Source organism: Dasypus novemcinctus, chromosome 9 (assembly GCF_030445035.2).
Source record: "Dasypus novemcinctus isolate mDasNov1 chromosome 9, mDasNov1.1.hap2, whole genome shotgun sequence".
Taxonomy (NCBI): Eukaryota; Metazoa; Chordata; class Mammalia; order Cingulata; family Dasypodidae; genus Dasypus; species Dasypus novemcinctus.
This window is the reverse complement of record NC_080681.1, coordinates 91,883,039-91,909,911: the sequence shown is the minus strand read 5'-3', so window position 1 is coordinate 91,909,911 and position 26,873 is coordinate 91,883,039. Positions and strand designations below refer to the sequence as shown.

Genomic DNA, 26,873 nt, shown 5'->3' with positions numbered 1-26,873 from the left:
AGGCTTTAATATATCAAGGTTAGTTCAATCTAGTACCATTTAGTTTTTTTTTTTCATTATTACCCACCTAGAGAAATGTTTATATATTTTTTTTCTAATTGCCCCCCCATGAAATTTTAATACCGTAGATATACTATATATCTGTTTATGTACTGTATGCATACTTGTGCTTTGTATATTAAAAAGTAACCTTTTTTTTTTGTCCCTCAAGAACAATTTTCATCCCCCTGCCAGCAATATCACACTGTTGAGAATGCATGATTTAATCTCAATAATTGGTTTGGACTATGCTCCCTCTTTTTCTAGTATAAATTGGTTATTGTTTTTTGGATTTAAATGATTTTTTTATTCATGAAGACAGATTGATCTAAGTTTCATTTATCTCTTGATATTTGTTAAGGAGAAATTTGAACAAGTCCACCAGCTTCACAAAAAAGAGTATCAAGAAAGATCAAGAACTTGTGCAGTTATCTTAAAAACTCTAAGTGAGGTTAAAATATTTATATATGTATAGTGGCACAACCGTGGATCATGCGTCCCACCTGGGCTGCTGGGGATGGAGCCACCGGGTTCATAGGGGCCATGCTGCTGGGCCCTGGGCCTGCCCCGCTCAACCCAGAGATGGTGAACCTGGCACCGCGGTGTGGTGCCAGCTTCTGTAGAAGAGTTTCTTCAGGAGTAGGTCCTGAATACCAATGAATTAACTGTATCTTGACACACAAAATTACCTGAAAAGTCAAAGACACTGTTCCCTTCTAGTTCTATGCAAAATTTTTAGCAGTTGGCACCACATGCATGTAGGTTCTTTTCTAATGTATTTGAATATACTTATATACCTATGTAAGAGAACGATTTAACCAGAAATTCTGACTTATTGTCCTGGAGGACTCTGTTCTCATTACCATGCTAATAATAATCAACAATTTTTAAAAACATTTTTATTGTGAAATACAACGTCTGTAGAAAAGTGATAAATTTCAGAGTTCTGTTGAACAGATAGTTACAGAGAAAACACCTGTCAAGTGTACATTACCCACACCCTAGAAGCCTCCTTTGTAAAATCCCTTTCTGATCACAATCTCTTTTCTCTCCACAAAGGTATTCATCCCAAAATGACATGCAGTAGTTTAATTTTGTCTATTTTTTAACATTATGTAAAAGGAATCAACTTTTGGACTTGCCTTTTCTGTAAAGTATTATGTTTGTAAGAGTCACTTTTTAATCAGCTAGTCTTTGCTGTATTTGAATATATGACATTTTATCCATTCTGCATTGATTTGGGCTATTTTCTTGTGGCTGAGTAGTGTTCCACTGTGTGTACTTACCACGTTTTCTTGGGCCATTTTTTTGTTGATGGACACTTGGGTTGTTTCTATCTTTGGGCTATTGTGAATGCTATTGCTGAGGACATTGGTATACAAATATTTGTGACCCTGTTTTCACTTTCTTTGGGTATATATTTGGATGTGGGGTTGCTGGGTCAAATGGTAGTTCTGTGTTTGACTTTTTAATGAAAGCCATATCACTTTCCATGGTGACTTAGTCATTTTACATTCACACCAGCAATGCGCTAGAGTTCCTCATCCTCACCAGCACTTGTTATTTTCCATTTTAAAAATAGTAACCATGGGAGCAGATGTCTCAAGAGGTTGAGCACCCGCTTCCCACATGGGAGGTCCTGGGTATGGTCTCCAGTACCTCCTAAAAACAAAAAACCAAACAATAAGCATACAAACAAAAAAACCAGCCCAGGGGAGCCAATGTGGCTCAGTGGTTGAGTGCTGGCTTCCCGCATATGAGGTCTAGGGTTCAGTCCTGGCCCTGGTACCAAATAGTAGCCATCCTTGCGGGTGTGGAGTGGTATATCTTTGTGGTTTTGATTTGCACTTTCCTGTTGGTTGATGATGTTGAGTGTCTTTTCATTTGTATATCTTTTCTGGAGAAATGTCTGTTGAAGTCCTTTGCCTATTAAAAAATACATACATACATGTACACACACATATATATACATATATATAAAACCTTTTATTAAAATAATAGTTACTAATTACAGCCCAGCTTTTACTTTGAAAATATTTTGTTTTAATATATTGAAATGCATAGATTCATGCTGTAAAGTTATCAAATTGTGCATAACTGTCAGAGAAATTTGGGAAAAAGGAAAAATCATCCATTTAACATGATAGCTGATTTTATAATTGAATATATCAAAATTTAAACAAAGCAGTATATCCTTTGAGAGTTCACTTTGGGATAGTACATACTTCTGTCCCAATATGTTTGGAATGCCACTTTTGAGGAGTCCTTTAGAATCGCTAGCATATTATTTTCAATATCATCAATTCTCTTCATGAAATTTAAAGTTTTGATCTGGGGAAATGTTATTAAGAGCTAAATTTGGTAAATAAAGTGAATTATTAGGCACAACAACATTTATGTCCTGGAAGCTTAATCACTGGAAGTAATCCAAGGCAAGGAAAAATATTTATGGATAAAACTGAATATCACAGTATTATTTACAATGCAAAAATTGGAAACTCCTGGGAAGTGGATGTGGCTCAAGGAATTGGGCTCCCTCCATACAGGAGTTTCCAGGGTTCATAACCCAGGGACTCCTGGTGAAAGGCAAGCTGACCCATGTGGTGAGCTGGCCCATGCAGAGTGCTGCCCCGTGCAAGGAGTGCTGGCCCACGCGGAGAGCTGACACAGCAAGGAGATGCAACAAAAAGAAACACAGAGGAGGGACAGTAAGGGATGCAGCAGTCCAGGGAGCTGAGGTGGTGCAAGAGAGTAATCACCTCTCTCCTACTCCAGAATATCCCAGGTTTGGTTCCTGGAGCCTCCTAATGAGAATACAAGCAGACACAGAAGAACGCACAGTGAATGAACACAGAGAGAAGACAGTGGAGGGAGGGGGGAGAAATAAATAAATCTTTAAAAAAAAATTTGAAACTACCCAAATGTTTAAATTATTATGTAAATTATGTAACACCTGTCTGGAGCATTACATAGACTTTAACAATTATCATTACAAAATCTGAACACATATGAAGAAAAACATTCCTGATGTAATGTTAAACGAAAAATCCAGACAGAAACTTATATATAGAATGGGGTTGTGGCTATTTTTAAAAAAATGTATGTGTTTATAAAAAATACTGCAAGAAAATATACCAGTATGCCAAAAGTGGTTTTGTTATAGGTATTTTTGTTGTTTTCTTAGCTTTTAGAAAATTTGTATGTTTATATTTATACAAAGTTATAACTCTTTCAAGGATCAAGAACAAAATATAATTGAGACAGAATTTCCTACTTACTTTTTCTAAAATACCTTTGAAAATAATTGCAGAAGGGTTCCAAATATGGTTTGAGCCTTGTTTAGTAAATGCTTGCCTACCTTGAAATTAAATATTCTGAGAAAGCATCTTTATAAACTTCATTTCATGTACATATAAATGAGTATTTTCTCTCTTTTTTGCCATATGATATTCATTTTTATGCTTAAATTCCTATTTTTAAATAATAAAATATTCATAATCTTTTAGCTATATTGTTGGACCATGTTAAAATATATGTTTATAGGTCAAAAACAATCCTACATCACCAAAGAAATGCATATGAATGAAATATTCTATTTTACTACCTTTCTTTATTGGCTTTCCAACATTTACTGGAAATAACACAATGTTATAAGAGTAACTAATTTTTTGTTTGATTACTAACAGTTGTTTTATTTCAGTCCCTTAATGAACACCTGGAAAAAGATAAGACATCACAGAACTACTTAGAGAGAGATATGGAGCAAGCAGCAAAGTCATTAGGGATAGCCCATGAAGAGATTCGAAGACTTACTGATGAATTAAAAGTGAAGGAGAAAGAGCAGAGTAAATTAGGTAAGCCGTGGTTACAAATATTACATCCTCATGGTATAATGATTTTTTTAAAAAAAGATTTATTTATTATTTTTCCTTTATTTTATTTATTCTCCCCTGCCTTGTTTGTGCTTGCTCTCTGCTCTGAGCTCTCCGTGGTGCATGGGCCATCAGTTCTCTGCGGAGGCGTGGTCCAGCTTGTCTTCACCATTAGGCCCTGGGAATCCAACCCCCGGTCTCCCATATGGTAGGCCATAACCCAATCGCTTGAGCCTCATCTGTTTTCTAGTGTAATGATCTTTTAATGTTTTTATTTAGATTTTTGCTCCATCTAGAATTTTAAAGTTAAAAAAAAATTTAAGTATCTTATTTCTTTATTTACAACTTGTGATGATAAATTAGACTGATTTTTTTTTCAGATGCAGTTTATAGGTTGCTTTAGAATCATAGCTAAGAAGTATAGACTATACAAAACAGTTATGCCGAACTGATTGTGGAGTCAAAAATAAAGAACATCAGACAGTTTAGATTTTGTTAATGCATGTTAAACAGCAGATACAAGGAACTTTTTTGAGTGATGTCTATATTCTATATTCTGATTGGGTCAGTGGATACACAAATTTATATTTGCTAAATTTCATCAAACTCTATACTTTAAAGGGTGAATTGTACTGTACATTATACCTCAGTAAACCTAACTTAAAAATTTTTTTTGCCACGTGATTTTGCAAGAAGCCTGTCATTTATAACACAGAAGGAGAAGGGAAAAACAAGATACCCATTATTCTTAATTACATCTAGAGTACAACAGAACACTATCACATGGTACCCTATTCCATCAAAAGTTGCTTGGTCTCTGTGATCCTAAACTATTAACTGAAAGAAATCTCCATGGTTAGTATACTGGGGACTGTCAGGAAGCAATTGAATTAGCAAGTCCTTTTTGAATGTCATGTCTAGTATCAATGTGTACCCTAAGTATAACCTCCTAAGTCAGCAATTTATAGCCAGAATTTATTTGTAGGTATATGTGTTACCTGACAGTTTTTTTCTCAAGTATTAATTTACTTCTTTCAACAAAATTACTTTTTTTTTTTAATTAAGGGCTTTTTAAAGATTATTCCCTAGCACTCTATATCTATATCTAAATGTAAAATTGAAAATGAAAAATTTGGGGCAATAAAAAGGTTTTTTAAGAATAATAAAGAATTCATTTCAAATATTTAGAGAATTCTGCAATAAGTAAATTACAAAAAAAAAAGAATTTTACAAGATTTAAGAGACTTACTCAAATGTGGCCAGTCTCGAAGCCAAACTCAGCATGTAAATGCAATGCCTTCCCCCCAGCGTGGGACATGACACCCGGGGATGAGCCTCCCTGGCAACGAGGGACCACTATCAACTACCAACTGATGATGCAACTGGAAAAGGACCTTATACGGAAGGTTCAATGCGGATCAGCAGAATATCCATGTCTACATAAAATACCATGACTTTAAAATGCTGTTTGACCTAAAGTAAGGGGGAAATGGAAAGGAGAAATGAGTTTATATGGCTACGAGTTTCTAAAAAAGAGTCTGGAGGCTGGCAGAAGGTTTGCCCTCATGCACAACTGAGCAGAGTCAGAGAGACAGATAAAGCAGATACAACCCCCAGATATTGGTTCCTTTGAGGGCTAAAGAGACCCATGGGAGTTATGGTCATGGCCGATGGGGTTAACTACCAGGGCAGATGGCCCCTCTTTGGAAATGGTGTTTATGTGTGATGAATCTGGACTCAGATGGGATCTCCCTTCATAAGACTTTCATGCTAATGTGCTGGAGGTGCAGTTAATGTTGGGGTTTAAGATATATTTAGGGGATTTGAATCTCTGGACTGACAATGTGATAGCCAGATCCTGAGCCTCAACAGACTCCAGCACCTACAATCTGATTTATTGGACTTACCACACTCAGCTAAGATGGAGGTGAAGAAGGACAACCACCACACCATGGAGCCTAGAGTGATTACAACTGAAAATGGGAGGATTGCATCCAGCATCTAGGTGGAATCTGAGCCTCCTCTTGACATAAAGGTGCAATGGACACAACCAATCCAGTGTCCACATAGAAGAGGTGGCATTGGATTGGGAAAAGTGGACATAATGGACAAAGGGTATGGGGAAAGGCAGGAAGAGATGAGAGGTGGAGGCGTCTTCGGGACATGGAGCTGCCCTGGATGGTGCTTCAGAGGTAATCACCGGACATTGTAAATCCTCACAGGGCCTACATGATGGAATAGAGAGTATGGGCCATGATGTGAACCAATGTATATGAGGTGCAGAGGTGCCCAAAGATGTACTTACCAAATCCAATGGATGTGTCATGATGATGGGAACGAGTGTTGTTGGGGGGGGGGAGAGGGGGGGTGGGGGGGTGGGGTTGAATGGGACCTCACATATATATTTTTAATGTAATATTATTACAAAGTCAATAAAAAATAAAAAAATTAAAAAAAAAATAAATAAAAAAAAAAAAAAAAAAAAAAAGATTTAAGAGACTTTTTAGCCGATTATAATATGTGGGTCTTCTGGATCCTGATTCAAGCAAGTATTTATCATTTATGGGACAACTGGAAACTTGAACACTTGTTGGATACTTACATTAAAGAATTATTGTTAAATGTACTTAATCATATGCTAATGGTATTAATGTTAAAAAGAGTCCTTATTTCCTAGAAATATATATTGAAATATTTACAGATGAATGGTAAATAGAATTTGCTTCAAAATAACACAAACTCCTATTCAAAAATTAATTAAAAATGGATCACAAAACTACAAGTAAGAGCTAACACTATAAAATTCCTAAGACTAAATCTTTGTGATCTTGGGTTAGGCAATAATATCTTAGATATGGCACCAAATGCACAAGCAATAAAAGAAAAAATAATAAACTGATGTTAGTCAAAATTTAAAACTTTATTTCAATAAAATATTTTTTAACAAATCAATTTTATTGATACATATTAATAAAACATACAATTCATCCAAAGTATACAATCGATCGTATTTGGTATAATCACATAATTGTGCATTCATCACCTCAATCATCATTAGAGCATTTTTATTATTTCAATAATAATAATAAACAAACTGAAAAGAAAATTCTTCACCCTTGATCTCTCTATGCTTCCCTTGCTGTACACAGCTGCTATTTCTGGCTATTCTTGCACAATTATTTATTTATTAAGCAGTTTTATTGAAATATATTCATATACCATACTATCTATCCAAAGTGTATAATCAATGGCTTTTAGTATAATATAATCACAGTCTTGTACATTCATCACCACAAAAAAATTTTTAGAACAATTTCATTACTCCAAAGAGAAAAACTCCACACACTCTAGCAGTCCTTCCCCAGTCCTACATAACCACTAATATAGCTTCATCTTTATAAATTGATTTCTATTTACATTTTATATGAATTGAATCATACAATATGCACTACATTGTGTCTGATTTCTTTGACCTAGCATAATTTTTTTGTCTGATGTTAACATCTTATAAAATTAACATTTGCTCAATTTCAAAGAAAAACAGTCTTTATGTATGCTATTTTTCCCATCCATAATTCACATGTGGTTTTACAATGCTATACAGTTTATAGTTCTATGTTACATTTTTTATCTTTCTTTTTAGCAATATACGTGCTGCTATGAACATCAGTGTGCAGATGTCTCTTTGTGTCTCTGTTCTCAGTTCTGGGTATATACCTAATAGTGGTATGATTGGGCCATGTGGCAAGTCTATATTCAACTTCCTTAGGAACTGCCTAACAGTCCTCCACAGTGGCTGTTCCATTCTGCATTCCCACCAACAGTGAATAAATGTTCCTATCTCTCCACATCCTCTCTAGCACTTGTAGTTTTCTGACTTTTTAATAGTGGCCACTGTAATAGGTGTGAGATGATATGTCGTTGTAGTTTTGATTTGCATTTCCCTAATAGCTAGTGATGTTGAACATTTTTTCATCTTTTTTTTTTGCCATTTGTATTTCTTCTTTGGACAATTGTCTATCAAATCTTTTGCCTATTTTTCAATTGGGTCATTTCTCTTTTTATTGTTGAGTTGTAGCATCTCCCCATATATCATGGATATAAACTGTTATCAGATATGTGATTTCCAAATATTTTCTTCCATTGAGTTGGCTCCCTTTTTACCCTTTTGACAAAGTCCTTTGAACTGCAAAAGTGAGAAGGTTCCATTTAACCATTTTTTTGTTTCGTTGCTCATGCTTTGGGTGTAAGATCCAAGAGACTACCACCTACCACAAGGTCTTTCGGATGTTTGCCTACATTTTCTTCTGAAAGTTCTTTGGGTCTGGCTTTTACATTTAGGTCGTTTATCCATTTTGAATTTATTTTTGTATAGGAAGTGAAATAGGGTCCTCTTTCATTCTTTTGATTCTCCTAACACCATTTGTTTAAGAGTCTGTTTTGTCCGGTTAACATGGCTTTGATTGGTTTGTCAAAAATCAAGTGGCCTATGGGAGGTCTGCAGTTCAAACCCTGGGCCTCCTTGACCCGTGTGGAGCTGGCCCATGCATAGTACTGATGCACGCAAGGAGTGCTGTGCCATGCAGGGGTGTCTCCCACATAGTGGAGCCCCATGCGCAAGGAGTGCACCCTATAAGGAGAGCTGCCCAGCGAGAAAGAAAGTGCAGCCTGCCCAGGAATGGCACTGCACACACGAGAGATAACGCAGCAAGATGACGCAACAAAAAGAAACCCAGATTTCCGTGCCGCTGACAACAACAGAAGTGGACAAAGAAGACGCAGCAAATAGAGAACAGACAACCGGGGGGGGGGGGGGGGAGGGAAGGGGAGGGAAGTAAATAAATAAATAAATCTTTTAAAAAAATCAAGTGGCCATAGAGATGTGGGTTTACTTGTGTATTTTCATTTCTCTTCCAATGATCAATGTGTCTATCTTTATGCCAATACCATGCTGGTTTGTTTTTTTTAAGATTTATTTTTTTATTTCTTTCCTTGTTGTTTGCACTTGCTGTCTGCTCTCTTTGTGCTGTGTCTGCTCATTATCTTTTTTTTTTTAGGAGGCACTGGGAACTGAACCTAGGACCTCCCATGTGGGAGGAAGGAGCCCTATCACTCCTCACGTGGCAAGCATTCCCTGCTTGTTGTCTTTCATTGTTTCTTCCTGTGTCTCCTTGTTGCATCATCTTGTTGAGTCATCTTGTTGTGTCAACTTACCACCCCAGCCCATTGCACCTGCTTGCTGTCTTGCTTGTCTTCTATAGGTGGCATCAGGAACTGAACCCAGGACCTCTTGAGTAGTATACAGGTGACCAACTACTTGAGCCACATCTACTTCCTTATCATGCGGTTTTGGCCACTGTAGCTTTGTAATGTTTCAGAATCAGACAGTGAAATTCCTCCCACATTGCTCTTCTTTTTTAGAATGCTTTGGGCTACTTGGGTGCATTTTCCCTTCCAAATGAATTAGTAAGTGCCTTTTCTATTTCTGTAAAGTAAGCTGTTGGAATTTTTATTGATATTCTTTGAATCTATGAATCATTTTTGGCAGGATTGACATCGTGATGATATTTAGTCTTCCAATCCATGAACATGGAACGTCTTTCCATTTTTAGATCTTTTTTAATTTCTTTTAGCATTCCTTAGTAGTTTTCTGTATATGGGTCTTCTACTTCTTTGGGTAAATTGGTTCCTAGGTATTTGAATCTTTTTGCTCTTATTATAAATGGCATTTTCCCCCTATTTTCCTCCTCAGACTGTTCAATACTAGTGTACAGAAATGTTATTGCTTTTTGCATGTTGATCTTGTGTCCTGTAACTTTGCCAAACTTGTTTATTAGCTCAAGTAGCTTTGTTGTAGACATTTCAGAATTTTCTAAATATAGGATCATGTCATCTACAAATAGTAAGAGTTTTACATCTTCTTTTCCTATTTGGATGCCTTTTATTTATTTTTCTTTTCTAATTTCTCTAGCTAGAACTTCTCATACAATGTTGAATAACAATGGTGAGTAGGCATCCTTGTCTTGTTCCTGATTTACAGGGAAAGCCTTCAACCTTTCCCCATTCAGTACAGTGTTAGCTGTGAGCTTTTCATATATGCCTTCTTTATCATTTTGAGGAATTTTCCTTCTATTCCTATCTTTTGAAGGGTTTTTTTCAAGAAAGGATGCTGGGTTTTGTCAATTGCCTTTTTACATTGATTGAAATAATCGTGGTTTTTTTTCCTTCAATTTGTTAATGTGGTGTATTACATTAATTTTCTTTTGTTGAACCACTGGTGCATAACAGGAGTAAACCCTATTTGGTCACAACATATAAGTCTTTGCTAGGCTGTTCAATTCTACTTGCAGGTATTGTGTTTAGAATTTTTGCATCTATGTTCATTAGAGAGATTGGTCTCTAGTTTTCCTGTAGCATCTTTATCTGGTTTTGGTATTAGGGTAGTGTTGGCTTCATAAAATGTATTGGGTAATTTTCCCCCTCTTCAGTTTTTTGGAAGAGTTTAAACAGGACTGGTGTTAATTCTTCTTGAAATGCTTTATAGAATTCACCTGCGAAGTCGTCTAGTCCTGGACTTTTCTTCATTGGGAGATGAAGACTGATTCAATCTCTTTAAATGTGATTGGTTTGTTAAGTTCTTGTGGAGATTTGAAACTGTATATACCTTCAGAAATGCATGTTTTTAAGCTAATCCATTCCTGTGTATGTAAACCTATTATAAGTAGAATTTTTTTATTAGGTTACTTCAGTTAAGACGTGGCCCAGGGCATGTATTTTTCCTTTCTTTTTTTTATTAGAGAAGTTGTGAGTTTGCAGCGCAATCATGCCTAACATACAAGATTCCCTTATATCACCCCACCACCAACACCTTTCAATGTTGTGGAACATTTTTCCAGGGTGGGTCTTAATCCTCTTACTGGAGTCCTTTATAAATGGGATAAAAATAGAGAGGGGGGGAGAGAGAGGGGGGGAGAGGGGGGGAGGGGGGAGAGGAGGGGAGAGAGAGAGCGGGGGAGAGGGGGGAGGGGGGAGAGGAGGGGAGAGAGAGGGGGAGAGAGAGGGGAGGGGGGGAGAGAGGGGGAGAGAGCGTGGGGGGAGAGAGAGAGAGAGAGCGCCATGGAAGCAAGAAAGCAATAAAACCCAGAAGAAAAGGGAGAGACCAGCAGATGCCATCTTGTGCTTTGCCGTGTGACAGAGAGTCCAGGATTGCCAGCAGCCAGTCTTCAGTGAAAAAGTATTGCCTGGTAATGCTTTGATTTGGACATTTTTCTCAGCCTCAAAACTGTAAGCTTGTAAGCTAATAAATTCCCACTGTTAAAAGCCACTCCAAGGGAGTAGGTGTAGCTCAGTGGTTGAGCACCTGCTTCCCATGTATGAGGTCCCAGTTTCAATCCCCAGTGCCTCCTAAAAAAAAAAAAAGCCAGCCCATTTTATGGTCTTCTTTCAGTAGCCTAGCAAACTAAAACAGGTTTGGTACTGGGACTAAGATGGGGCTTTGTAAGGGTTAAACTAAACATGGACCCCGTTAGCCATTTCAGTCCAAGTCGGAATTGGAAATAGTTATCCAGAAAGGATTTGTGGAAAATTCTATTGTCAGATGGTTTGGACCCCTGTGTACTACATGTGAAACTGACAAGTTTTTTGTGAGATTTGTATGAATACAACCACTGCCAGCCTGGACTATAAAGGATAGAAAAGGAATAAATTGAAGGAAAAATGACTTCAAAGGCAGAACCACAGAAGGTGAGGTATAGACTAAAGGCATCTTCTTGGACTAAGAGAGCAGACTCACCCTTGTATGTGGAAAGGGTAAATATTCTCCAGGGCCTGGAGAGAACAGGTCTTCCACCCCACCGTTTAGTGTTAACGCCCCAGTGTTCTCAGATGCCTAGGAGAATGTGAAAAGTCTGGCTGCCACCCCAGTGCTTGATGAAAGTGAAGCCAAGAGCCTGGACATCAGCCCAATGCTTGACGATATTGGAACCTTCACCCCAGTGTTTGGGGACAAGCATGGTGCAAGCCTTTGGAAAGGGTGGGGGTGTCTCCCCATCAATCCTGGAGTTCAAACCATCATTCCATAGATGACACTCACACCTTGAAATCTAATTCAATATTCCCTGCAGGCTTTTGGAATTGTTTGGGATCTGTGACCCCTGTTTTCCTTCCAATTTCTCCCTATGGGAATGGGAATGTTTATCCCATGACTGTCTTTACATTGTATATTAGAAGAAGATAATTTGTTCTCTAGGTTTCATGGGTCCACAGATGGAGGAGAATTGTGCCCCAGGACCATACCCATAACCAATTTTGGTGAGACTTTGTACTTAGCATTGTTACTGAAATGACTTAAGGCTTTTGGGATATTGTGATGGAATGTATTTTACATATGGAAAGAACATGTTTTCTGGAGGGTCCTGAGAGGTAGTGTGGTAGTTTGAGACTATATGTACACCACAAAATCATGTTCTTAAAGCTAACCCATTCTTGTATATGTAAACCTATTGTAAGCAGGACCTTTTGATTAGGTGCTATGATCAGCTCACAATAGGTCAACTCAAAGGGAAGGCAATGCAGAACTTTATGAAATAAAGGACAGAGAGAGACAAGAGAGAAGACATAAAGATGGGACCACGGGACTCACAGCTTCTGGACTGAGAGCCTCCACCCTAGTTTCCACCTTGTATTCATTGGAAACTACCAAGCAGTTGTTTGCTATTAGAACTGCAACATCATTTACAATAATAGGGAACAACTGCAACATCTACAATAAAACAGGTGTAACATTTACAATAAGGAACAGGTAAGCCAGTTTCCCACATTTCCCCTTTTGTTTTTTGCAAAGTCTACGCAAATGACGTTTCACTGATTAACAAAGCTTCCTGCATGATATTTTCACTTTCAGTTTTGAACAATACTCATTAGATTTTTTTCTCAATACATTCAACAAGGTGTATTTATATATCACAGTTCATCAAATCACTTAAGTACACAATATGTTTCATTATTAAAGTTCTGATTAGTATTCAAGCTTCAAGCATTTTGTATATAATCCATAACTGCAACAACAAACAATAAGACTTACAATTAGCAGACATTTAATAAATAATTTCACTTCTCATGGTCTTAATATTTCCAACCAACAAGGCTATATGTCAGTACTCAATCAAAAACGACCTTATTTTTCCCAGTTTGTATAGTGCTCTTAGCATCTTCACTGGACCTGGGGCCACATCCAATTCACAGGCTAAGTCAATATCCACCTTCTCCCTTTTTTTATTTGTTAAAGCAACCTGCTGGAGGTCCTCCTACTCCCATGAAGGACCTTTCCTAATTAACATATCTCAGTGAGGGATAAACTATTTTTAGTATTCCAACAATATTACAAATTCTTTTAACATGAGAAAGCATTGTACTTTTATCAATTACAGCAAAGGTATAGTTTTGTTTTATCCAACCAAACAACATTTAATAATTTGATAGAGTAGCAGGGGCCTTACAACTTGTCCCAATTTTTTGCCTATTCCAGGCCCTTAAAATACCATTGTCTCTGATGTTTCTTAATAGGGTCACTGCCACAGGTTTTTTCCATGCAGCCAGATTCATTGCAATCAGGCCAGGGCAGAAAGCCTTGAAGAACTGCAAAAGTCCATTGTTGACCGTTTCACACAGTTTTTGCACTTTTAGTAGTTATTCAGGCTTGTTTTACTTTTTCAAAACACATCTCACTGAGTGCTACCACAATATTTTTACAACTTGCTATATGCATACTACTGTCCCACATATCTCCATATTAACCATTTTATTTTAGGACAAAATACACCTTATAACATCTCAGTTAACATTCCCACAAACTTTTTACCTTTTTCAATATTCGCTTAACTTTTACATCTTTCATTTTATCCTTCCTTTCTCTTTTTCCTCTTTTTTTTTTCCTTCCTTTCTCTTTCTTTCACTTTTTTCCTTCCTTTTTCTCTTTTTTCCTTTTTCTCTTTCTAACTCTTTACCTTCCTTTTTGTCTTTCTTTTCTTCCTTCTTTCTTCTCTTCCTTTTCTCTTTTTTCCTTCCTTTGTTTTTCTCTTCCTTTTTCTCTTTTTTCCTTCCTTTTTCTCTTTCTCTTCCTTTTTCTCTATCTTTTTTTCCTTCCTTTTTCTCTTTCTCTTCCTTTTTTCTTTCCTTTTTTCTCTCTCTTCCTTTTTTCTTCCTTTTTCTCTTTCTATCTTTTTCCTTCCTTTTTCTATCTTTTTTTCACACTGAAACAATTACAACATATACACTGACATTGAACAAACACGAAAGCAGTTAGAAATCTATTAATCCAGAATTTCTTCATTGCTTCCTTTTATAATTTACATTTCTTTTCCAGTTTTCCTCCTCTCAATTTCTTTCTTAATCCCTTTCTGTCTCCAAGCCATTCTTGCTTTATGATGCCATGCTTGAACAAGTTCTGTAGTTTAGATACTTTGATATAAAGCCATTCTAGTCTTTAGAATGATATCCAGCCATGCAGTTTCCAGCATCTGTCTCTTCATCTGCATGTCCGGAGGTTCTGAGTTCCACAGGAACTTTTATCGTCTCTTGGTGTTCATTGTATGGCTTTATCCGACGAGCTGGTACCCACAGAGGACATTCTCCATCTCCTGGGGAAATACAAGCAAACCCTTGAGGACTTAGAAGACTTTCCAAACCACTCAGGGCTCTGCGCCATTACAACCACTTTAATTTCGCTCAAGGCAATCCTTCCCTTTGGGTCCCTGTTCTGCACCAGTTGCTGCGAGCCTTCTTCCCTTCATGTCCCATGAAGGCAACGCAGAACTTTATGAAATAAAGGACAGAGACACGAGAGAGGAGATAAAAGATGGGACCACGGGACTCAGCTTCTGGAACTGAGAACCTCGACCCTAGTTTCCACCTTGTATTCATTGGAATCTACCAAGCAGCTGTTTGCTATTAGAACTGCAGCATCATCTACAATAATAGGGAACAACTGTAACATCTAATAACTGCAACATCTACAATAGAATAGGTGTAACATTTACAATAAGGAACAGGTAAGCCACAACAATTAGGCTATTTCAGTTAAGGTGTGGATCAATGCGGGTCTTATTCCTCTTACTAGAAACCTTTATAAATGTGATAAATACAGAGAGAGAGCGTGAGAGAAAGACACAGAAGCAAGAAACTGAAAGCAATGGAACCTGAATGTGACAGAGGAGCTCAGGATCACCAGTCTTAGGCGAGAAAACATTGCCTGATGATGCCTTGGTTTGGACATTTTTCTCAGCCTTTAAACTGTAAGCTTGTAAACTAATAAATTCCCACTGTTAAAAGCCAACCTATTTTATGGTATCTGTTTGGCAGCCAGCAAACTAAAACAGTTGTTTTATTCACAGTAGCCAAACAATAGAAATAATCTAAATGTCTGTCTATTGGTGAATGAATAAATAAAATGTGGTATCAAAATGTGGTATATCTATATTGTATGGAAAAGCATGAACAAAGCAGGCCTGAGATTCCTATGCTTAGAAAACCTTGCTTACTAGGTTAGCCCTTGATTTATATGTGGGAACATGGATTTCAGGAGGGTTCACACCATTCCCTAATTGATAAAAGTGAGTCATTGTGTCTGAACTGTTTATGTCAACAGTGTGTTTTATGCCGAACACCTGCTTTCCTTCTGAGGGTCTAGAATTTTGGTAGGTGCTAGACAGAAGGTGCCTATGTGACCAGAATTCATTAAAAACCTGGGGCACTGAGACTCTAATGAGCTTCCCTGGTAGACAATATTTCACACACATTTTCACAGTTTGTTACTGGAAGACTAGCTTGTGCTGTGTGACTCCACTGGAAGAGGACCTTTAGAAGCTTGTGCCTGATTTTCTCCAGACTTTTCCCATACACCTTTTCCCTTTGTTCATTTTGCTTTGTGTCCTTTTGCTGTAATAAATCTTAACTGTGAGGATGATTATATGCTGAGTTCTTGAGTCCTCCTAGTGAGTCACCAAACTTGGAGGTGTTATTGGGAACTTTAACACACATATGATGGAATAGTATTCACTAATAAAAAGGGACAAAGAACTGATATCTACTACAACATGGATTAACCTCAAAAACATTATACTAAGTGAAAGAAGTCACAAGTAATAGTACACATATTGTATAATTCCATTTGTATAAAATACAGAAAAAACAAATCTGTAGAGACAGAAAGTAAGTTATTGGTACCCGTACTGAGGATGGAAATAGGAATTGACTATAAATTGTTATGCTGTTTCTTTATTGGGAAATAGAAATGTTGTAAAATTAGATTGTGGTGATGGTTGTACAACTGTAAATATACTAAAAATCATTCAACTGCCCACTTAAGTGAGTGAATTTTATGATTTGTAAATTGTATCTCAGTAAAACTGTTTAAATAATCATAAGACCTGGGGGAATAGGTCTATTAGTCAGAATTCTGTTATGTTGTCCCCCCCAGAGCCCCACCATCTGGTGTACACACCCCTGTTCCCAGTTATTCAATCAAATACTAATCTAGATATTGCTGTGAAAAGATGGAGATGTAGTCAAGGTCCCATACTCTAAAAAAGGGAGATTATCCTGAGTGAGCCTGGTTTAATCAGGCAAGACTTTAAAAGGGACTGGGATTTTCCTGGCAAAAGAAATCTGAAGCATGAGAAGGATTCAACATGAGGGAGATTCCCCATTGCTGCCTTTGAAGATGGAGGCAACCACATGACAAAGAATGTGGGAACCCTCTAAGAGCTGAGGGAAACCCCCTGTGTACTACCAGCCAACAAGGAAGCCATAACAACTGAATTCAGCCAGCAACTCGAATGAGACTGGAAGTGTATTTTCACCCAGAGCCTTGGGAGAAGACTACAACCTGGTCAACACCTTGATTTCAGCCTTGTTAGAATGATTAGAGAACCGAGCCACCCTAGGCTCAGACTTCTGGTGTACAGAATTGTGAGCTAATAAATGGTTGTTTTAAGTTGCTAAGTTTGCGCTAATGTGTTATACAATAGAAATCTAATATAATAAGTAAGAGTATTGATGAAATAGATTGGCTATAATTTTATAACTGTTCAAAGCTGGGTGTTTATACAATAGAAATCTAATATAATAAGTAAGAGTATTGATGAAATAGATTGGCTATAATTTTATAATTGTTCAAAGCTGGGTAAAGGTTATGGGTGTTTTCATTACTCTGTTCTATTTACTTTTGTATATGTTTGAAATTTTCCACAATAAAAGAGTTTTTAAAAATTTGTCTAGGGTAACCACTAAAGAAATGGACTTAGAAAGTGAAACTGTGAGAACAGGAGAGAGGTCTAGAAAAATTACAACCAATACACTTGTAAGCAATACTACTAATTTAAGAGGACCAGTGGAAAGCTGCAGTTTAAAAATATCTGAACAAATATAGCAGGAGAAGCTAACCCGGCAATGCCTCTTAATGCATTTGGTGGTCTCTGACATTTAAATTTGGTCTATAACATACTTGGTTGTGTGTGTGTTATTTTTAAATGGTTAAATTTTTGATGAAAAGCAAACAGGGCAGAATCCCTGAAATACCTCCTCAGAACTTTGAAGTTCCATAGAAAACAGCTCAGAAGCCCCTGGCTTATAATAATTTCAGAACTCTTTTTGTGTGGCAGATAAAGCCTTTATGATTTGGCTTTTTCCTATCTGTCCAGACCTATACCCCATACTTCCCCTGATCCTTTGTACTGTAGACCCCAGCAGTATTAGATTATGTGTAGTTTCCAGAACAATCATGTTCTCTTCTTCCTCCTCAGCTTTGTTCATGCTTTTCCCTCTTTCTGGAACATACTTTCCATCTATCACCCTATTCCCTCTCCTTATATAGAGGAACACATTGGAAAACCATTGTTTTAGTGAAACAGACACTATTCTCACATTGCTAGCACAGTGTAGTCTAACAGTTCAAATCCCACTGTACCATTTAGGAGTTGTGTTTCATGGAGCAAATTGCCTGATTTTTCTGGGCCTTACTTCATTTATAAAATGGCTATATTAGTATCTACTTTTCAGATTTGTTATATGATTACCATATCTTACACTAGTAACTGCTGCTGCCAGTTGCAATGGTAGTAATAATATTGCTGCAGTCGGGAGCATAGTTTTGGATGAATCTGGTAGAAAATACTGGAATTTATTTTAAAGAGCTGAGTGTTAAGGGAGTAATAACAAGACACACACAATTGTAAAGAAGTACACTCTCAGTGATTAGTAAGATCTCTTGTAAGATTCATGATATTCTTATTTCTGGAAGTTTCTTCATCCTGGCCAGATAGGAATCCAACCAGCCAAATTAATGGTAATGAGGTGACCACAGGAGGCAAAGTAATAGGACCTGGGTTAAAGAACCCTAATCCAACAGACTCCAATGCCCCATGTTCTATATATCATTCTGCCATCCTCATATGATTCTTGACTGGTACTAAATACTAATTCATGAAATTGTTCCTTGTTTTGATATTCCTAGCAGCTACTAGAAAAATTATAAATTTATTAATTATAAGAATTAATTGTATTTCTGGGTGTGGTTTCTAAGCTGGTAGTTCCATGCTTAAAAACTGTTCCCCATTGTTTACAAGATTCCAAATTCTTCAGCATGGAATCTGGTGGTAAACAGTTAGGGAAAGACAATTCCAGGTGCAGATGGTCAGTGATGGGGCCAAACAGGGGATGTAGTAAGAAGGGGGTCTGGAAAAGCTTCCTGGAGGAGGTGACATTTATGCAAAAATTCTAAGGAAAGTAGCTGCTAGCTGAAAGAGAGTATTCGAGAGAGAGAGAGAGAGAGAGAGACATTTGAATTTGGTTATTTAATGAATAATTTGATTTTTTAACAAATATTTGGTTTATTTTTCTTTAGATTCTGCGCTTGAGATGGCTCAACTAGAAATTGAGAAATTGAGAGAAACTTTGATAAAACTAAAAGAAAATGGTGAGTTCTTACTGATATAATAATTTCTTAATACATTAAATACTTTATTGCAACAAAATATACTAATACATTTTAAATATTATTAAATAATTACAATAATACTATAACTACTATTATTGCTATTACTACCACTACTATTACTACTACTACAAATATTCCTTACTAAGTAACAGGTACTTGGCCAGACGCTTTATATCCTTTATCTTAAAACCTCATAATAATTCCAAGTAGTAAGTATTATTATTTCCCTTTTATAGATAAGGAAACTGAATCATAGCAAGGTTGAGTGAATTATCCAGTAGATATGTTAAATATCAGAACTGGTATTCAAACCCATATACATATCTGAGTCTAAAACTTGTGCTCAATACAAATAATAGTTATTTTAATGGAATCATTGGTACCCAGAGACCTTAAAATGGATTTTAAAATTATGTATGTATATATATATATATATATTCACTCATTGGGAAACCCATAGACTTGGAATCAGTGATGAATTTGTTCACTATGCAAAAATGCTACTGGCCATCAATAATATTAACAATGAAATTTGAGAGTTGTAAGGGGCACAACCACACAAATAATTACAAATATACTTACTAGCTTTAAATAATTCTAAAACTAGGTGTACCCCCCTTTTCAAAGCCATTAATATAATATAAATTGAATAAATTAGTAGTGATTTGTTTACATTAATAGGATAATGGAAGGATTCTTTTTAAGTAGAAAATTATTTGATTTTTAAAATTTTATTCAGAATTCTTTTTTTCCTTTTTTAACTTTTAATACTTATTGCTTATTATTTCTCTCCCTACTAGAATGGAAGCCCCAGAAGGGCACTGATTTTGTTTTTCCTACCTTGTTCACTGATGTATCCCAAGCACTTAGAACAGTGCCTGACATACAGTAAATGCTAAATAAATTTTTGTTCACTGAGAAAATGAATTGTCTATAGGCAAAGGAATGGGAAATCAGACCCTCTTATATCCTTTGGTGGGAATCCAAATAAATAGAACCTGCCAAGGGTCATTTGGCAAAACTGGAAATATACATATTCTTTGACCCTGCAATTCTATCTCTAAGAATTTCTCCTTCAGAAATACTCATGGCTGTGCCCAAAGAGAAGTGTACCAGGATGCTCTCTGCAGCATCTTGCCACAAACTGGATATAGCCTAAGTTCCCATCAGTTGGAAGGTACTACCAACACTGAGGTGCATTCTTACGAAAATACACTGAGTAGCAGTAACATTTCCCCACACTGAGCTACACAAACTGCCAAGAGAGAATGTGTGTGTATGTGTTCAGAATTCTTAAGGAACAGTTCTCTGTAAGACTTCCCAGTTTCTCAGGTCAAATTAGGAGATTTGGTGACCTATAAAACAATGCTATTCTAAGTGTAGTCTGCGGACTACCAATCTGCAACATGCTAAAGTGCTTGTGCCAGTGCCTTGCTTCCTTTATCAAGAGTGTCTGACTGTCAAAAATAAGAAAAAGTCATTTGACATAAACAGTTTGCTGAGTGACATTGTTGGTTCATTCTAGCAAAAACTCCTTATCTTATTGAGGTCTAGTAACAAACAATGCACAGTCAGCCTGCTTTGACTCTCACTGTTCCAAAATGCCTCTTGGGTATAAATCAGATAGAAGCAAAACAACAAACTAGGAGTTCTGCATGCATAGAATTTCACTATTGCCAGTTGGAATTCTGTAAAGATAGCAATAAGAAAAGATGTCTTGTTCTCCCTAGATTCTTTACAAGAGCGTTTTGCTTCAGTAAATGCTTGGTGTTATCTACCCAGCCTTGTTTTGGATTATTCTCTTCTTTGCTTAAAGAAGAGAATGGGGAAGTGGAGGTGGTTCAAGTGATAGGGCTTCCACCTACCATATGGGAGGACCTGGGTTCGATCCCTGGGGCCTCCTGGTAAAAAAGAAAAAAGAGAAAATGTACCTGCACGGCAAGCCAGTGCCTGCATGGCTTGCCAAGTGCCTGTGCAAGTGCCTGCTCAGTGAGCTAGTGCCCACACAGCGAACCAAGTGCCCATGCAGTGAGTCAGTGCCTGTGCAAGTTGAGTCACACAGCAAGATGATTATGTAATGAAAGAGAGACAAAAGGGAGAGTCAAGGTGAAGCACAGCAGGAACTAGGAACTGAGGTAGCACAGGTGACAGGGAACCTCTGTCCACATCAGAGGTCCCAAGAATCAAATCCCAGTGAATCCTAGAGGAGAAAAAACGAGAAGAGAAGACAAATAGAGAAATAGATACAGAGGATCACACAGCAAATGGACATACACAGCAAAACAGCAGGGCAGAGGGAGGGGGAGAAGAAAAATAAATAAATACATTTTTAAAAAAAGAGAGAAAGAGAATGTGTTCCTAAGTACATCCTGTGCTAGCATGAGGTGCCCTTCCTCCTTTCCAACGTTTATTCCTCCGTTCATTCTAGATTCCCTGTCCCCTCTGTCTTCTTGGATATTTCATTCCATTAACTATCCTTTCTTCATCCTGATCTTCAGTCTGTCTCTTCATTTGTTCCTTCCCTTTATGCTTAGGTTTTCATCTTATTAAAATGTGATATGTATTTTTATTCTTTGGGCCTCTGGACCTCTCTAACCACTACTCTTCCCAGTCTTCTTCTAAGAGTAGTCTATGTTTACTGATTCTATGTCCTCATTTCTCCAAATTCCATAACCTATTGCAATTTGGCTTATTGTTCCACTGCTATTGCCAAGTATAGCAGAGCTGTTGATGCTCTACCCTATGTTTCCTCAATCCACCTCTGAATTCACCTGCAGCTGCAGAGAACAATTGTACCCTGTGACAGCTTCCTGTTCAAGCACCTGGATCTCTTTTCTTCACCATCGAATGACTCACTCCTGGGTCATGGAAGCTTGCTGAGAGGTACACAGGTAGCCTGGAAGTGCTGGATATGTAATGTGCCCAAGAGATGAGATGGTGTTATGCTCTATATGGTTCCTTAAAGGGTCTCCAGTGGGATTGAGCCCCACTGGAGACTGAGTTGTTTATTGAGGTAACCTGCTCATATACTCACTTTTTACTTGGGTTCTGGTCTTGTTTTTTTCTTCTTCTTTCTCTACTAGTGCTTCTTGAGATCACCTCCCAAATAAATTATTTACATCCTAATCCTTTCAAGGTCTGCTTTTGGGGATAATAACCTAAATTAAAATACCAAAATTACAAGTATCTTAAGTGGTTACTTTTCTGTCTTCATCCTACTTGACCTTACAGTTGAATATTTCCTTCTTTCTAAAAAAATAAGACTCCTTTTGTTTCCATGACTCCACTATCCAGTACTCACACTTCTCTGGCCCTTTCTTCTTTGTATCTTTTTCTGGCTTCTCTTCCTTCCCCTTAAATAGTTTTCTCCAAGATCTACGTTTGGTCTTCTTCTTTTCTCATTCTCTATATGTTATCTTTTACCACTTACAAAATGAGGACTTCTCTGACCTCTCGTCAGAGTTCCAGACCTTGCACAATTGCAATCGTAGTAGTAGGAGTAATAGCAGTCATAGTGGAAGTAGTAGTAATAGTAACAATTAACAATACTTAAGTAATAACTGAATCCTAGACCAGCACTGTCCAATATGGAGGTAGCTACTAGATTCATGTGGTTATTGAGCACTTCAATGTGACTAATATATCTGAAGAACTGAGATTTTAATGCTATTTAATTTTAATTAATTTGAATTTGAACAGCCACATGTAGCTAGTCACCTCTATATTAGACCCGACAGTTCTAAACAAGTGCTTTATATGCCTTAACTCATTTAAACCTCATAAAATAATTCTTTTTATAGCATTCTGGTTAAGACCATGGGCTCTGGAGTAAGACTGTCTAATTTCTAATTCTAACTTCATTGCAGATTAAGGTTTAGAAAGATTAGTGTGGAGATATTACCACTTGATAGGTGTATTTTAAATATATATGAGTTAATGTATGTAAAAAGCCTAGTGTAGAACCTGATTGTGGTAAGCACTTAATAAATTACAGGGATCATTTATTAAATTTTAAAAGCCTACTATACATCTTTGCATGTCATCACATAAATCCTTCGATTCAACAAATTTCAAATTGAATTTTATTCAAAAAACCCTGTCCACATATACATACAATGTCCTGTCATGGATAATGATTCCAAATTGTTATTTGTCACAAAGTTCTATTAATTTTGCCTCCCAATTAATTTTCAAGTCTTCTGAATTTGCTTTTCTATCTCTGCTGGTATTGCCTTAGTTCAAGACTCATCACCTGTCTCCTGGACTTCTGTAATAGTCTCCTAATTTATTGCTGTCTCCAAATTTACCTCCTTCTGCCTGATCTCCACTTTATAGCCAAAGTGATCAATCTAAAAGACGAATCAGATTTTCCCATTTCTCAAAATCTTCTAATCCTTCTTCTTTATCATTGCCTTCAAGAAAGGGCTGAAACTTTTGTTGTGGCCAATGGTAATCCCCAGGTCTGTCCCTGAACACCTTTCCAACCTTAACTCTCATTGTCTCCATATAGTTTCTACACTTCAATCATACCAAACTATTTCCAGGCTGTTTCATATTTCTGTGCCTTTGCATATTTTACCCCTCTGCCTAAAATGCCACCTCCTTACCTTATCTGGAATATTTCTATTCAAGAAATTTTGAAAGTGAATGAAGCCTTCTTGGTCTTACATAAGGAGAATCCATAATTCCTTTCATTGTGTCCTCCAATATTCCTAGTGTACTTTTAATAATATATCATTGCTATTCAGTTCTTTATTTACATTTGTATCTAGATTATGAGTTTCTTGAGGGCAAGAATCATACCTTATTTTAAAAAAATTTTTAACTTTATTTTGTACATTTAATATTTGAAAATATGAACAATAATTTAAAAATAAGAAAATACAGTTAAATGAAAACATACATTACTCAATTAAATGTACTGGATACATATAATTTTTAAAAAATCATACAATATGTTACATGATATATTTGGTTCATAGTAATGCAATTATATGGTATTTGTCCTTTTGTGTCTGGCTTGCTTTGCTCAAAATATTATCCTCCAGGTTCATCCATGTTGTCATATGCTTTACAACATCATTTCTTCTTACAGATGCATAATATTCCATCATGTGAACACACCACAGTTTATTTATCCATTCATTGGTTGATGGACATCTGGGTTGTTTCCAACTTTTGGTGATTGTGAATAATGCTGCTATGGACATAGGTGTAGTGTACAGATATCTATTCGTGTCACTGCTCTCAGTTTTTCTGGGTATATACCAGTAGTGGTATTGCAGGGTTACGTGGTGAGTCTATATTCAACTTATTTAGAAACTGCCAAAGTTTTCCACAGTGGCTGTACCATTCTGTATTCCCACCAAAAGTGAGTAAGTGTTCTTCTCTCTCCATATCCTCTCCAACACTTGTAGTTCTCTGTCTTTTTAATAGTGGCCATTGTGATAGGTGTGAAATGATATCTCATTGTAGTTTTGATTTGCATTTCCCTAATCTTTAGTGATGTTGAATAATTTTTTCATGTGTTTTTTTTTTTTTTTTTTTTTTGCCATTTGTATTTCTTCTTTGGACAAATGTTTGTTCAAGTCTTTTGCCCATTTTTTAATTGGGTCACTTGTCTTTTTATTGTTGAGTTGTAACATCTCTTTATATATCCTGGATATTAAACTCTTATTGGATGTGTGACTTCCAAAGATATTCTCTCATTGAGTAAGCTGCCTTTTCACCCTTTTGACAAAGTCTAGTGAGATGCAAAAGTGTTTAATTTTGAGGATGTCCCACTTATCTATTTTTTTTCTTTCATTGCGTGTGCTTTGTGTGTAAGGTGCAAGAAACCACCCGGTACTACAAGGTCTTGAAAATGTTTCCCTACATTTTCTTCTATTAGTTTTGTGGTCCTGGCTTTTATATTTAGGTCTTTGATCCATTTTGAGCTGATTCTTGTATAGGGAGTGAGTGACATAGGGATCCTCTTTCATTCTTTTGGTTATAGATATCCAGTTCTCCCAGCACCGTTTGTTGAAGAGACTGTTTTGTCCCATTAACATGGAGTTGGTAGGTTTGTCAATAACCAGTTGATCATACAGGTGAGAGTTTATTTCTGCATTCTCAATTCTATTCCACCAGTCAACGTGTCTATCTTTATGCCAGTACCATGCTGTTTTGACCACTGTAGCTTTGTAATTTGTTTCAGAGTCAGGCAGTGAAATTCCTCCCATGTTGCTCTTCTCTTTTAAAATGCTTTTGGCTGTTTGGGTGCACTTTCCCTTCCAAATGAATTTGGTAATTACCTTTTCTAATTCTTACAGTAGGCTGTTGGACTATTGAATGGTATTGCATTGAATCTATAAGTCAGTTTGGGTAGAATTGTTATCCTCACAATATTTAGTCTTCCAATCCATGAACATGGAATGTCTTTCCATTTGTTTAGGTCTTCATTGATTTCTTTTAGCATTGGTTTGTAGTTTTCTACATATAGATTCTGTTCTTCTTTGGCTAGTTTGGTTTGTTAGGTGTTTGAGTCTTTTTTTTTTTTTTTTTCGCTATTGTAAATGGAATTTTCCCCCTGATTTCCTCTTCAGATTGTTCAGTACCAGTGTACAAAACATTACTGATTTTTGTGTGTTGATATTGTATTCTGCCACTTTGCTGAACTCATTTCTTAGCTCAAGTAGCTTTCTTGTGGATACTTCAGAATTTTCAAAATACAGGATCATGTCATCCACAAATAGTGAGAGTTTTACTTCCTCTTTTCCTGTTTGGATGCCATTAATTTTTTTTCTTGTCTAATTGCCCTAGCTATAACTTCTAGTACAATATTGAATAACAATGGTGACAATGGGCATCCTTGTCCTGTTATTAAAGGGAAAGCTTTCAATCTTTCCCCTTGAATACGACGTTGGCAGTGGGTTTTTCATATATTTGAAAAAATTAAAATATTGAGGAATTTTCCTTTTATTCCTATCTTTTGAAGTGTTTTTTTTTTAATCTAAAAAGGATGCTGAATTTTGTCAAAAGCCTTTTCTGTGTCACTTTAAATGATCATGTGTTTTTTTCCTTCAGTTTGTTAATGTGGTATATTACATTGATTGATTTTCTTAGGTTGAACCAGCCTTGCATACCAGGAATAAATCCTACTTGGTTGTAATGTATAAGTCTTTCAATATGCTATTGGATTCTATTTGCAAGTATTTTGCTGAGATTTTTACATCTATGTTCATTAGAGAGATTAGTCTGTAACTTTCTTTTCTCGTAATATCTTTATCTGGCTTTGATATTAGTGTGATGTTGGCTTCATAAAATGTGTTGGGTAATTTTCCTTCGTCTTCAATTTTTTGGAAGAGTTTAAACAGGATTGGTGTTAACTCTTTTCAAAATGTTGGTAGAATACACCTGTGAAGCCATCTTTTCTTGGACTTTTCTTTGCTGGGAGACTTTTGATGACAGATTCAATCTCCACATGTGATTGGTTTGTTAAGTTCTTCTATTTTAGCACGAGTGTAGGTTGTTTGTGCATTTCTAGGAATTTGTACATTTCATCTAGATTGTCTAGTGTGTTGGCATACAGTTTCTCATAATATCCTCTTATGATCCTTTTTATTTCTGTAGGATCAGTCATCACTTTTCCCCTTTTATTTCTGATTTTATTTATTTACATCGTCTCTCATTTTTCTTTGTTAGTCTAGCTAGGGGTTTGTCAATTTTATTGATCTTCTCAAAGAACCAACTTTTGCTTTTGTTTATTTTCCTATTGTTTTTTGTTGCTATTGTTGTTCTCAATTTCATTAATTTCTGTTCTAATCTTTCTTGTTTCTTCCCTTCTGCTTGCTTTGGGTGTGGTTTGCTGTTCTTTTTCTAGTTACTCTAGTTCTATAGTTAAATCTTTGTGTTTAGCTCTTTCTTCTTTTTAAATATAGGCATTTAGGGTTATAAATTTCTCTCTCAGGACTGCCTTCACTATATCCCAT

General features: G+C 36.5%; 1 protein-coding gene across 4 annotated transcripts in view; it reads left to right on the top strand.

The window, feature by feature from the left end:
• CCDC30 (coiled-coil domain containing 30) overlaps window positions 1-26,873 on the top strand; it is a 283,097-nt gene that overhangs the window by 54,009 nt on the left and 202,215 nt on the right. For all 4 annotated transcript variants that reach the window (XM_058303777.2, XM_058303779.2, XM_058303778.2 and 1 more), the window contains 2 exons: window positions 3,740-3,893; window positions 18,811-18,882. In XM_058303777.2, coding sequence (XP_058159760.1) covers window positions 3,740-3,893; window positions 18,811-18,882 — 226 coding nt within the window. The remainder of the gene's footprint in view (window positions 1-3,739; window positions 3,894-18,810; window positions 18,883-26,873) is intronic.